Genomic DNA, 14,446 nt, shown 5'->3' with positions numbered 1-14,446 from the left:
ATGATTTTTTTCAAGCTAGGCAGCTTGTTTCACATGTAGAAAGTTCTCGTGTTGTACCTTGCTCTTTAAGTGCTTACATCAACAACTATTGTTCAATGCAAGAAAGCTTTGCAAATAATTAGAATAACAAACAATATATATAATGAGCATAAATGGATCTGTCAAAAGTAGAGATGAAAAGAAGTAATTGAGGGTTAAGTGTTTTATGACTGGAGTCTGTTCTGTCAAGAAACAGCTATGATTTTTCACAAATAAGCATGAAAATATGCAAACAGTTTTTCTGCGCTTTTTTGGCTGAAGTTCAGAGTATTTAATTTTTCCTCTATCCATTGGCTTTTGAACAACTCAAAGTTGTTCAGATGGTCTATCTGATTTACAATGATATAGAATGGTGAGTCTAAGTCAGAAAAAATATTAAGATAAAAATATAAACCTTTTCCTCTGTAATGGAACTGTTCATAACTCTCATAATTTGCAACCCATGCTTCTAATTTCTTTACACTATTTACATAACTGTGTGAGGTCAGGAATTTAGTATTTCATTAACTTTCATTTGGAATAGTCAGTACAATTACAGGGATATAAGGAAATGTACCTTGAGTATATAAACAGAGTCAATTGTACTATCACCAAATGCAAACTCCGTGCTAATTTTTAAACATACAGAATGCCAGGTCCTCCTGACTCCTTTCCAGGCCTCTTCTCCTGCGACCACAAGCCCCCAGCACCTGTCTCGACTGTGACTCCTTTTTCTCCTGAACAGCAACACTCTTTCCCACTGCCCTTATAGCAAATGCAAGTGCACAAAAGTGCGTGTTGCTCAGGGCTGAGGCTTAACCTCCCACTCTGCAGTGTAATACTGTGTGTTGCTAATTCATCTTTCCCAAGTAGGTCTGGCTATGAAAGCAGAAAATAAAGCTAGTCAGTCCCTATTTAGGATTGCTCTGTAACACCTGCAGAAGCATCAAAATGCTAACACACTGATTTGGTGCTATCTTTCACTTACTACAACTATGACCAAGTTCCTCAGCTAAATGTCAGTGAAGACTCAAGCTGTGGGTATCTACATATTTTACGCAGGAAGTTGTAATACCATATATGTGTCATCAAAAATCAATTACAGTTCCATCTCATCCTATTTGCTAGGCCCATAGTATTGGAAGATCTCAGAAGGAGCTAAGACTTTATGAATAAGTAGGTAAACAACTTCAATATGTGTTGATTAGGAATGAGAAAGAGACTGTGCTTCCTTGAACTCCTCTAGTATGAGATCACTATTGTTTTGATTCTAAAGGAAGTGTTCTATTTAATTCACCATGTGGTGTGTTGTTCTGATCTGGCTTGACCCCTTGACTTCAAAATGTTATGTTGTTTTTCTAACTAAAAGACAACATTCCACCAAATCAAACCATTATTGCCTTTTTACCATAGCTTTACAGAAATTGAAGTTTTCAGAGAAATTCATAATCAGTTTTAACATTAGCTACCTGAACTATGCCAAATGTACCCAAAGTGTGAGTCCCAAAGATGGTCCAATGATATCTCTTCTACTAAACAAATTGCTTAAATATTTGCAAGATATTATATGGAGTAAGATAACCCCTATTTCAAATTTCCTAAAAGTATTAATATAAAAAATTTCCAAACCTGTTGTGAACTAGGTTTAGCACTTCTTAAAAGAGAAGCAAGGCACTGAGTGGTTTAGGATAGGTTTTTCAAGTATAGATTGTGAGTGTACAGTTTTTATACAATCCAACTTGAAAAATGCAAGAACTTTATCTTCACAGGTGATAAGTTTTGACAGAGCATTTATATTACGCTATGAAAGAGCCTCTGCTGAAGGCCTTTACCAGTTCTAGCTTCAGTGGTGATTATGCTGAAAGTATCAAAAACATACCTTGCTCCTGGTCTCCACGGTTGAGTCCTAGTCCTAAACCTAGTCCCAGGGACACAACCACCAAAGCACACAGCAGAACCTGTCACAAAGACACCGGAAAATTAAAGTTCACAGTTGTGATAAGCTGTTACGTTTATTAGAAATTAACCATGTGATTATTACCTTTTATGAACTAATAATTTCTCTGAACTTGTTCATCAAAAAATTGGAGACATTCTGAGCCTGAAGATAGAAGAGGCACAAGAATGATAACCTTGTGAACTGCTTACAAGTCAATGCCTTAATACCGCACTTTTAACCTATGGCCAGTCCCATGTTGTAATCAGGGAAGTCTTTGCTAGGGAAAAGAGTGTAGGAAGTAATCAATATATTTACCCGTTTTGCAAATTCTTAATCTGTGTAAAGAGAAGGTAATACCTTTTATTTAGATTTTGTGTTTTCCTGAAATGCTCACAGGGATTTCTTAAGAGACTCAGTTGGATTGAGGCTGCAGGTGTCAAGTTTTCATCCACAAAAAGTAATGTTACCCCATTAGTGAGGTTAGAGGAAACTGGAAAGAGACAAACGGCCCAAGGAAACGCCATAACAGAAAGCAGCATAACATTTGGGAGGTTAAGGAAGAGTTGAGGAGGCCTCTATCAGCTTAACGGACTCTCAAGATGAATGGTGATGTATGCTGGCTGAAAGGTGCAGTGAAAAGTGACAACCATCTCAGAGTATTTCATAGTGTATGCACTTTCCATTTCACTAAGGCAATGATGGGAAAGAAAATGCATATCACAGATTCACATTTGTAATTGAAATAAATAGATGACACTAAATTGAAAGTAGAGCTATTACAGCAGCAAACATTCTCACTGCTACAAGCAATGAGAGAGCTGAAGTAAAAACCAAAAACTCATATCAGGTATACAGATGAGATGCTGCATTTATTACAGCATTTACACAAAGACCCTTGATTTTGGGACGTTCATCCTTAAGGTGAAATAACATTGGTACTGCCTATTCAAATCTTCAGACTTCCCACAGCTAACTTCTATGTCTAAATTCAGGACTATGGCTACTTATTCATAAAAAAGTTGTTCCTAATGCATATGCTCTGTTCTCTGGAGGACTTATTAGACAGTGTGACTACTATTTGTGAGTACACAATTCTTTGCCTAAGCTTTCAGGAAAAAGTTGCCAAGGAAGTACTTCAGGCATATAGTTTCTCAAAAATGTAGATAAATGGTGTAGAATATTAACAGTTTACACCTCCAATATTTAGATTTTGTTTTTTTCATACAGGCAGGCATTTGAAAACTAGTGCATTTGAAAGAATGAATATGTTTTAGGATACTTAAATTTCTTACTTTACTCTTCCAAGTACCTCTTGAAAGTATAATTTACTTTCCTTCATATTTAGCCATTTTTCCCACATTGTTTCTCATGATTCATTTATTTTTACTGAAGACTTAAGGAAAAAAAAGTCTCTTAATCCTCTCTTTTTTTCTCCATTTCCAATATTTCCTTCATATTTTAGGCAATCCTAGCACAATGCAGCATTAAATAGGAAGTAGTACTATGTGAAATTGTTCTGATGACAGACCTGAACAGTGTCATAACTTGAATCTCTTTTTCACAGGACTGTTTTCAAAATTAAGTTTGAGTCTTTCTAAAATCAGTACCTGTCATTTGCTTTAAATTCCAATTTACAGATGCAAGAGCTTGTGCAAACATATACACATACATATATATATATTTAATGTTTGTTTCTTTTTTGGTCACAAACAGAAGCTTGAAACTGTGTATTGGCTACAACAAAAGATTTAAAAAATGTAACAAAACCCCCCCACATTATTATTTACAAGGCAGCTTCATGACTTTTAAAGCCCTGGGGAAGAGGGAAAGATTTGACACAATATTCGAGATGTGGGACTGATAATACTGTACAAAATGGTTCATAAGTCTTTTCCCATGCCCTGCTTCCTGTGTGTTTTTCACCAACGCCTTGCCTACATGTTCTGTTTTGTTAATGACATATCCAAAGATAAAAAAGTAAGCAGAAAAGAACTGCTTTGGCCACAAACGCATCACTTTTAAACAAATGTATAAAATAAAGTATTGAAGTAATGTCTTTGCTGTGCAAAAGAACTGTCAGGTTATCGTAATAAAACAAAAAGTGCAGTTAACTGCCAGAAAAAAAGCAAATTCGCTTGGTAAGTACCAGAAGAACTTTAGAAATCTGCCAGTGATGTTAGTGCATTCATGCAGTAAAACTTCAAGCACCAATTAACAAGCGACCCTGAATGTTTATATTAATACAACAAAAGTTCTAAAAATTCTCCAGATTTGACAATTGTTAAACTAGTAGCCCTGAAGAACAGCACCTACTTACAGCACAGATGGCTTTGTATTTCAGAAGGGTTTTCCTCTTCACATACTTTGTTGGTTTTAAAGACACCTCATCCAAATGTTCTCTTTGATGCCTGATGATATCATCCTGAAGCTCCATATTGCCAAGATCTGCCTCTTGGCTGTGCGTATGCTGTGTTCCTCAGCCTCACCAGCTGGTTTAGCTGCTACTAAGATGCTACTCTTTCTTCAAGTGTGTATGTACTTTGTTCATAGGTTTTTTATGAGATCCTAGTTTTTGCATCAGGTCTGTGGCAAGCCAAAGTAAGCAGGAAAATGACTCAGAAAGGTCAAAGGCTGAAAAGCGTTATCTGTGTACAGAGAAACTGTCTGTCACATTTCAAGATAAGGATGACATTAGGTAAACTCTGACACAAATTCAAGTACTTCAACTATTTGGTTAAAAACTTGTCATCCAGAGTATTCGTTATCTTCAAAGGAAGTGTTAAATATGTTAAACGAAACAAATATGAAAGTAGACAGTTTCTTAATTCCTGCTCTGTGCCACGCCTGTCTTTTCAGGTCCCTTCCCTTATTTAGCACCAGATGATTCCTCGCATTTAGTTCCAATCCATCTTTGTCACATACTTCTTTCAGCTTGTTACATGTTTTTTTCAGTAGTGATAGATGTATTTGTTAAAAAAAAATGGCATAGAGCCAAATCAAATTTGTCATGGTTTAACCCCAGCCAGCAACTAAGGACCACGCAGCCGCTCACTCACTCTCCCCCATCCAGTGGGATGGGGGAGAAAATCGGGAAAAGAAGTAAAACTCGTGGGTTGAGATAAGAACAGTTTAATAGAACAGAAAAGAAGAAACTAATAATGATAATGATAACACTAATAAAATGACAACAGTAGTAATAAAAGGATTGGAATGTACAAATGATGCGCAGGGCAATTGCTCACCACCCGCCGACCGACACCCAGCCAGTCCCCGAGTGGCGATTCCCCCCCCCACCCCTTCCCAGTTCCTGAACTAGATGGGACGTCACATGGTATGAAATACACTGTTGGCCAGTTTGGGTCAGGTGCCCTGGCTGGGCATGAGAAGCTGAAAAATCCTTGACTATAGTCTAAACACTACTGAGCAACAACTGAAAACATCAGTGTTATCAACATTCTTCACATACTGAACTCAAAACATAGCACTGCACCAGCTACTAGGAAGACAGTTAACTCTATCCCAGCTGAAACCAGGACAAAATTCAATAAAAAACAAAAAGGTTTTGTTTAAGTATAATTTGAAATCTATTTGTTTTTCAATTTGGTGGTTAATGGAAGGGTTGTTTGTTATGAAAATGTACCTTCATAGCCTACTAGGGCTACACAAGTATAACTATTGAAATGTTGATCTGATTCTAAAGCTGAGCACCACATGAGCTGTAATTTATAATATTTATAATTATTAAAAAAAAAACCCCAAACATAGTACTATATGAGCTGGTATGAAGAAAATTAATTCCATCACAGCCCAAACCTGTACAATCTCTACCCTTTATTCTATACCATTTGTGCCATGCTCACGTCCCACATTATGCAATACATCCCACTAACCACAACCCACCCCCCTGCCCCCTTTGATATTTAGACAGATATCATTCCCTTAGTCTATGGGCCACCCCTGTTAAACGTCCATAAACTGTCCGTGAGTTCACTTCTTCCATGACTAGGGTTCCATCTGTTACAGTGGTTACTCAGGACAGGAGAGGCAGCGTGTTGTGTGGAGTTACTGGCTGCCAAAACCTATTCAGGTTGGGTCACACTAGCAGGGCTTCTTGTCAGACTTGTCCTCTGTTCAGGTGGTTTCTGCTATAGTGCTTCCTATAACATGCAACTCAAACAATGGGTTACAGCAATTTAAGGACCCCGGAGGTGTTGGTCCACAGTCAGCTCAATATGAGCCGGCAGTGTGCCTGGGGGGCCAAGAAGGCCAACAGCATCCTGGCCTGTATCAGAAATAGTGTGGCCAGCAGGAGTAGGAAAGTGATTGTCCCCCTGTACTCGGCACTGGTGAGGCCGCACCTCGAGTGCTGTGTTCAGTTTTGGGCCCCTCACTACAAGAGAGACAGTGAGGTGCTGGAGCGTGTCCAGAGAAGGGCAACGAAGCTGGTGAAGGGTCTAGAGCACAAGTCTTATGAGGAGCGGCTGAGGGAACTGGAGCTGTTTAGTCTGGAGAGAAGGAGGCTGAGAGGAGACATTATCGCTCTCTACAACTACCGGAAACAAAGTTGTAGCGAGGTGGGTGCTAGTCTCTTCTATCAAGTAACTAGTGACAGGACGAGAGGAAATGGCCTCAAGTTGTGCCAGGGGAGGTTTAGATTGGATATTAGGAAAAATTTCTTCACTGAAAGGGTTGTCAAGCATTGGAACAGGCTGCCCAGGGAAGTGGTGGAGTCACCATCCCTGGAGGTGTTTAAAAGATGTGTAGACATGGTGCTTAGGGACATGGTTTTGTGGCGGACTTGGCAGTGTTGGGTTGACAGTTGGACTCGATGATCTTAAAGGTCTTTTCCAACCTAATGATTCTATGATTCTATGATTCTATTATTCAGGGGTGTACCTGCTCCACTGTGGACCTGTCCACAGACACAGATGCTTTGGGGTGCATCTGCTCCAGCATGGAGTTACTCACAGGTCACAGTCCCTTCAGCTGGAGTTCAGACTGTAGTTACAACATGCCTACTACAGCAGTACGGGAACAGCAGCAATGCCCTGGCCATATGCCAGCCCAGGCATGTGGCCAGCACTGTTATCAAAATGTTCCCAGGCACAGCAAAAATGATAAGCGCTACAGAAACAGCAGGCACTAAACAATCACTAGACTCTAATATACAATACAGCAAAGCAAGCAAGTCCCGGGGCAAGCGCAGGAGCCTGCTGATTAATAGCTAAACAGCTGTACCAGCTATAAATCTGGTCTAGCACATTCCGATCAAATCTGTTATCTTGAACCCTTCTGGCCCTACACTGGGTATCAAAAAGCACTCTTGTGGGTTAACCCCAGCAGGCAGCTCAGCCCCTTGCTTCCCCCCACCCACCCCCAGTGGGATGGGAGGGGCAATCATAAGGCTAAAAGTGAGAAAACTTGTGAGTTGAGATAAAGACAGTTTTATAGGTAAAGCAAAGCTGCACATGCAAGCAAAACAGCATCAGGAATTCATCACTACTTCCCTTCAGCAGGCAGGTATTCAGCCACTTCCAGGAAAGCAGGGTTCCACCATGCATAATGGTTACTTGCGAAGACGAACAATGTAACTTTGACTCTCCCCCCTTCCTCCTTTTTTCCCCCAAGGTTTTACTGCTGAGTACAACATCATATGGTGTGGGGTACCCCATTGGCCAGTTGGGGTCAGCTGTCCCAGCTGTGCCCCCTCCCAACCTCTTGTGCACCCCCAGCCGACCCGCAGAGAAGGCCTTGAAGCTGTGGAAGTACTGCTCAGCAACAGCTAAAACAAGGGGGGCTTATCAACAGTTTTCATCACAAATCCAAAACATAGCACCATACAAGCTACTATGAAGAAAATTAACTCTATTCCAGCCAAAATCAATACATAAATTTACAGAAGTAGCAAATTTGACCTTTGAGAGTGTGAATCATCAGTGTAGCCACCCAGGGTGAATTTCTGCTCCTATTGATATAGAAGAAAATAATATAGGAAGTGGAACAGGATGTGATCTCATATATTTGATTTAGCTACTTTTACATAATCATTGCTCTCATTTCACAAATGTTACTGCCCACGTGATGAATTTCTATAAAATTTCTCACTGATAAAATAAGAATATAAAACTTTATAAACATTGACCAAGAAACCAGACTTTTCTGTTTAAAGATCAAGGGCCTCACATGTTTAAAAATACTTCTTTTCATCCCTACCAAAAGACAATTCACATAAAAAAAAGCAATCCATGTGATCAATACTTAAGAGTAAAGAAAACAACAGGGAAGAAGGAAATAATTAGCAATTATTCTTTCTGTTCTCAGTTACTGAATCACAAATTTAAGTGACCAGTCTGCGTACAGTCTGACACTATACAAATGCAGGGCTAGGGTACAGACAAACCCATTCCCCTATAGTCAAATTGCCGTCCTCAGTTCATCTGGCACTTCCAGAAATGGGAAGATGGCTTTGAAGAACACAGGCAGGACATCTGTGCCATATACATGTTAACAAGCACCTTGGGGAAACACGGAGAGACGTTTCTGAATAGCATTATGTTGTGGCTGCTTTCAATTTTCACTACGATTCCCGTAGTTTTAAGCTACTAATATAAAGGAGCTGAAAGTCCTCTAAGGCCATCAGGAACTAGACAGACCTCATATATCATCAGTTAAAAGACACCTTTATACTCATTTGTCACCCATCTTCTAAAGTGAATGGTACTCACTTACAAAAAAACACCTCAAAGCTTAACCATTTTTCCACAATTATAGTGTGCTGAGTTCACTGTGGAATAAGCAGTTTAAGGAGACATTTCAAAGGAGACTATGAGAAGGAGAATGTCTTGAGGAGACATTTTTCTTCAGCCAAATGTTTATCATCCTTAAACAAATGGTTATTTTGATAAAGGGGTTTTTTTTGCCAGAGTAACATGACATTTACACACATTTTGAAAAGTGCATTTCCTTTTCTGTCTCTGGATGAAGAAAGGGTCATTCCTTCCTCATGCCAATGCTGCTTTTCTTCCTTGTTTGGTGAGGCTCGTGGCTCTGTGTTACCTAATACACAGAGCCTGACAGGGCTTCATGCCTTGGCAGAGGCACTGCGGTACAGTCCCTGGGCCTAAGATCTTTATGGTTCCTCCTCTTGGACATTTGGTTCCCTTAGGCAAAGCACCCTTCCCTTACTGTGGCACCCCTGGCCCTCAGCTCCATCCCAATGACTAGATTCTCTGCTGAAAGTAGGATCATAGATAGTTCAGTTTTGTTAAAATAAGGTCTGGTTAGATGAGGGGTTAATTTAGGAGATAAATCACTGTTGGGACCTCTTAGGGGGTTCAAAGCTATCACGTGGTCCACTTTTAAAACTCAAAATTGGGTAAAGTATTTGGGCCAAGTTGTGGACCAGGACTCTAGTTAAGGTTAGACCAAGTCTGTCTAATAAACCAGTTAGATTTGGGCTGGCATGGTAAGTACAGTTTAGAATGAATGTTGGTTAATGACCTAAAATCAGGATAAAGTCCTATTAGGCACAAAGTTGTGGACAGATTGTGGCTTGGTACATATTAAGGTTGGATCAAGATCTGGAGTCCAAGGCACCGTTAGGAATGGCTGTTAGCCAGTGAGTGTGACAGAGTGGTAAGGCAGACAAAAGTAATAGTAGACTGGTCCTCAAAATAAGGGTAAGACATAATGACAAGTAAAACAACCTCTTTTGGACTTCATTTCCAGTCCTGTTATGGGTCACTATGGGAATGGCTTAGGAGCTGGGCATAGAATTAGAGTAGACACCTACCCCAGGCATTGCCATTTTGATAAATTATGAGCCAGTCTGCCCAGGGCAGGCAAGTACTGACAGTAGATGTTGATGGGACATCCAAGGGCATGTCAGATTGTACTGCAACACACTTTAAATAAGCACACAGTGAGGAGTATAATGAATGTTTCTTACAGAATAGCTTTGTGTTAAGACTGAGGGCAACCCAATTATAAGAGCAACACAAGCAAGTACAAAAGGACCTTCAATTATATCCTCTGTTTCCAATGATCATTTATTACATGTATATGTACGTAAAAGTCAAGGATTTTTCAGCTTCTCATGCCCAGCCAGCAAGAAGGCTGGAGGGGCACAAGAAACTTGGAGGGGACACAGCCAGGACAGCTGACCCAAACTGGCCAAAGGGGTATTGCATACCATATGATATCATGCCCAGTATATAAACTGGGGGAGTTGGCCTGAGGTGGATCGCTGCTCAGGAAATAACTGGGCATTGGTTGGCGAGGGGTGAACAACTGTATTGTGCATCACTTGTTTTGTATATTCCAATCCTTTTTATTATTGTTGTCAATTTTTTTTATTATTATTTTTATTATTTTCTTCCTTTCTGTTCTATTAAACTGTTCTTATCTCAACCCATGAGTTTTACTTGTTTTTTCCCAATTCTTTCCCCCATCCCACTGGGTGGGGGGGGACTGAGTGAGTGGCTGCGTGGTGCTTGCTTAGGTGCTGGCTAGGGTTAAACCACAACAACAGGTAAGCATTAGTTTCCCAACCAGGTATTTCCCATTGCTGACAAGAATGCACTGACTTCCATCATGTGTACTACTGCCTGTTGGCTACAGCACATATCTCTACTAGCTGTGCAAGTGCTGGTGCCCCACATATCACGATTTCGTGAGGTACTTTTTTAAAACTTACTTACATTTCTTATTGCTTATGTTATGTATCCTTCTAGGCCTGTTTACACAAAAGCTGTTTACGTTTACAACAAACAATCCTCTACCCAATTCCATGTAAGCTTTTCCCCTATGGGTACAGTCTTCTTATTTTCCACTCAACTCCAAGCCTGGAATTGTTAATTTCTCACTGCTCTGAGGCCTTCATCTATCAGTTAGAATTTGGGATGATCAGCTTTATTCTTCTGTGCAGACATAAATTTCTATCTAGTTACCAGCACTAGCTGAATTTAGGTTCATGCCCAAACAGCCACAGATGACTCTATATAAAAAGAGTGTCAGAGAGCCACAAAAATTTAAAAAAACTGTCTTGATTTGAAATTTTACGTATATTTTTAAGCTAAAGCCCATTGCACATATATAAAGTATCCTCAGATGTTTTCGGAAAAATGCATTTTCAGTTTATTCTGTCTTTATGACTTTTTATAGGAGTGAATAATTCTAACTTTATAGTAATTACAGCAAACTCTAGTCCCACAACAACGTAAGGGATCCTTACTGTAAGAACCAGAACAGGCATTTTGTCAAATTATTCTAAGAATAGATTATTCAAAGAACAAAGACGCCTAAGCAAATATTTCCCTAAAAACAACAACTCCCAAATTTTAAATGGCCGTTGCTCTCCCCCCTTCGCCCTCGGTTCCCGCTTCCTCCCCCACCCCCAGGAAGGGGTCCCGGGCCGTCAGTCGCGGGGAGAGGGGCAGGGGCAGGGGCAGGGGCAGGGGCAGGGGCAGGGCCTGCAGCCGCCGAGCCCGGCACCGGGCAGGGAGAGGCGGGCGGCGCCGCCCGGAACGCTGCCGCCGCCGCCGGAACGGCCGGACGGGGCGAGCAGTCGCTTCCGGGGGAGCGGGATCAGGGACGGAGCTTCCGGCGGGGGAGGGGGGCGCCGCGCCGCGCCGCCGTCTCTGTCTCCGCCTGACAGAGGGCCCGGTGGGGGCCGCCGCTCGGCCTGTGGGGCCCGGCCCGGCATCATGGCGATCCCCATGGTGCCTATGGAGACCCAGCTACAGAGCATCTTCGAGGAGGTGGTGGTGAGTCCGTCCCCGGAGCGCCGCCGCGGGGGCGGGGGGGAGCGTTGTGGGCGGGCCGGCCCGGGGCCGGGCTTGTCGGGGGCCCCGCGGCCTGCCGCGCTCCCCCGGGGAGGGGTCGGGGGAGCCGTCCTGAAGAAGATAAAAAAACAGCGGAGAAAGAAGTTTCTGATTTTCCTGGCGCACTTCGTGCGTTGAACCCCCGGGGGTGTGAAACGTCGCCGTCGGCTTCGGCGGTAGTGCGTTCGTGCTGTCACCCCCACCCGGGAGGTCGGTGGAGGGGAGGTGGCTTCTCAGGGCTGAAATCCTTCCTCTGCTGAGTTTCTGTAAGGAGGCTGACGGAGAGTAGGACTGGGCGTAAAACGGGGAGGCAGATTGCTTACCCCAAACCGAATTATAGTGTGCTGAGTTCACTGTGGAAGCAGTTTAAGGAGACATCTCAAAGGAGACTATGAGAAGAGGAATGTCTTGAGGAGACATTCTTCTTCAGCCAACATAACAGTGTGAGCGAATCGTGGAAGTACACCAGCACAGTGATACCTCCAAAATGAAGCATAGTTCGGTAGGTCATTAGACTAGAATAGACTAGGATAGACTATTTCAGTTGGAAGGGACCTACAATGACCATCTAGTCCAACTGCCGGGCCACTTCGGGGCCAAAAGTTAAAACATGTTAATTAAGGGCATTGTCCAAACGTCTCTTAAACACTGACAGGCCTGGGGCATTGACCACCTCTCTGGGAAGCCTGTTCCAGTGTTTGACCACCTTCTCTGTAAATAAATGGTTCCTAATATCCAGTTGGAACCTCCCCTGGTGCAGCTGTGAACCATTCCCACGTGTCCTATCTCTGGATCCGAGGGAGAAGAGATCAGTACTCCCCCTCCACTTCCCCTCCTCAGGAAGCTGTAGAGAGCAATGAGGTCACCCCTCAGCCTCTTTTCTCCAAACTAGACAAACCTGGACACCTCAGCCGCTCCTCATAGGACATTCCTTCCAGCCCTTTCACCAGCTTTGTTGCCCTCCTCTGGACACATTCAAGGACCTTCACATCCTTCTTAAATTGTGGGGCCCAGAACTTCACACAGTACTCGAGGTGAGGCCGCGCCAATGCTGAATACAGTTGGATAATCACCTCTTTTGACCAGCTGGTTATACTGTGTTTGATGCAGGATGCAGTTTGGTCCCTTGGCTGCCAGGGCACACTGCTGGCTCATATTGAGCCTACTGCTGACCAGCACCACCAGATCCCTTTTTGCAGGGCTGCTCTCCAGCCACTCCTCTCCCAGTTTATACTTGTGCCTGGCATTACTCCATGTTAGGTGCAGGATCCAACTTGTTAAATTTCATCCCATTAATCATTGCCCAGTGTTCCAATCTGGATCCCTCTGCAAGGCGTCTTGTCCGTCAAGAGAGTCAACAGCACCTCCCAGTTTGGTATCATCATCAGACTTGCTAATGGTGCATTCAACTCCTGCATCCAGGTCGTTGATAAATATATTGAACAGGACTGGTCATAGAATTGAACCCTGAGGAGCACTCCTGGTGACCGGTCGCCAGCCAGATGCAGCCCCATTCACTGCAGCACTTTGAGGTCTGCCCTTCAGCCATCTCTTCACCTAGCACACTGTGAACCCGCTCATCCCACAGTTGGACAACTTGTCCAGAAGGATGCTGTGAGGGACAGTACTAAAAGCCTTATAAAATCCAGAAAAACTACATCCACTGCCTTCCCTTTGTCTACTAGGCAGGTGACCTTATCGTAGAAGGGTATCAGATTAGTTAAACAGGACTTTCCCTTTGTGAACCCAAGTCATTGGGTCATTAAGTCATTGTTTTGTAGAGCACAAATGAATGAGTTTCTTGGTTGATGTGAACACTTCATGGTCGGGAACATGGGGGTGACAGTAGCTGATAAGGGCCTGAACAGGAGCCTGACTGACGTTTCTGACAGAAAAGGCTGGTCAAATTGTCTGAACTGGAAAGAATATGTAGGTCTCACAGAAAAGTGTAATTGAAAATGATGTCTGTATGATGAATTTCAGTAGAGGGAAGGTTGGGGTTTTCTTTCTGTTTTAAGTTTGCATTATAAAATGCATGATGTACTTTTCTTGGAATGATGTTAAGTTGCTCGTAGCATATTAATTGTCCATACCCAATTGATTTCTCATTTTGGCGCTGTCAATTCAGATTATGTTTTCACCTGTTTAACATTGTGATTTGACTGTGTTGTCACATTGCCTGTTTTGAAGCAATGTTATTTGCTTAAAATTTTTATGGAACAAAATAAAAGGCCCTTACAAAATTTCATTGCATTTTTGAAGCCATAACTGAGAAAATATCAAGTTGTTACTTTCACTGCTGCTGTTACCGACTTGGTGGACAGCAGCGAAACTTACCTAAGTTTCTGTGCAGAACAGATGAGTATCGGTTTCTCTTTTGCTTCTTGAGAAAGCTGTGAGTAGCACTGACAGGCTGTATGATTCTAGGCTGTATGATTGAAAAGGATCACCAGAAAGTTTATTTTGTTACATGCTCTTATTTCCACAATATAAAAATACATAGTGGTCAGTTACAGATCACATCTGAGTATAATATGAAATTCTTAGAGACGGTAGAAAAAGTTGTAAGATAGTATTTTCCAGAATCTCTTTGCTGATGTATTAGAATAATGATGTAGAAACATTTCAGCAAAAGGGAGTTTAAAAAAAAAAAAGGGTGGGGATGTTT

The 14,446-nt window shown here is 42.1% G+C and overlaps 2 protein-coding genes across 5 annotated transcripts in view; one reads left to right on the top strand and one right to left on the bottom strand.

Moving 5' to 3' along the window:
- Nucleotides 1-4,421, bottom strand: part of ENPP3 (ectonucleotide pyrophosphatase/phosphodiesterase 3) — a 42,293-nt gene extending 37,872 nt beyond the window's left edge. Inside the window, exons 1-2 of the mRNA XM_075036791.1 lie at nt 4,275-4,421; nt 1,898-1,976 (exon numbers count right to left, since the gene is read on the bottom strand). Coding sequence (XP_074892892.1) covers nt 1,898-1,976; nt 4,275-4,391 — 196 coding nt within the window. The 5' untranslated portion in view covers nt 4,392-4,421. The remainder of the gene's footprint in view (nt 1-1,897; nt 1,977-4,274) is intronic.
- Nucleotides 4,422-11,571: 7,150 nt separating this feature from the next.
- MED23 (mediator complex subunit 23) overlaps nt 11,572-14,446 on the top strand; it is a 39,385-nt gene continuing 36,510 nt past the window's right edge. For 3 of the 4 annotated variants that reach the window (XR_012651647.1, XM_075035716.1, XM_075035715.1), the window contains exon 1: nt 11,572-11,721. Coding sequence is in view for 2 of the 4 variants with exons in the window: in XM_075035716.1 (XP_074891817.1) it covers nt 11,662-11,721 (60 nt within the window). In the remaining 2 variants the exon portion in view is untranslated. The remainder of the gene's footprint in view (nt 11,722-14,446) is intronic. The other variant, XM_075035717.1, reaches the window with a different exon arrangement.

The sequence above is a fragment of the Buteo buteo genome, chromosome 9 (genome assembly GCF_964188355.1).
Source record: "Buteo buteo chromosome 9, bButBut1.hap1.1, whole genome shotgun sequence".
NCBI classification, from domain to species: Eukaryota; Metazoa; Chordata; class Aves; order Accipitriformes; family Accipitridae; genus Buteo; species Buteo buteo.
The sequence above is the reverse complement of the archived record's forward strand: the minus strand, read 5'-3'. Positions and strand labels throughout refer to the sequence as shown.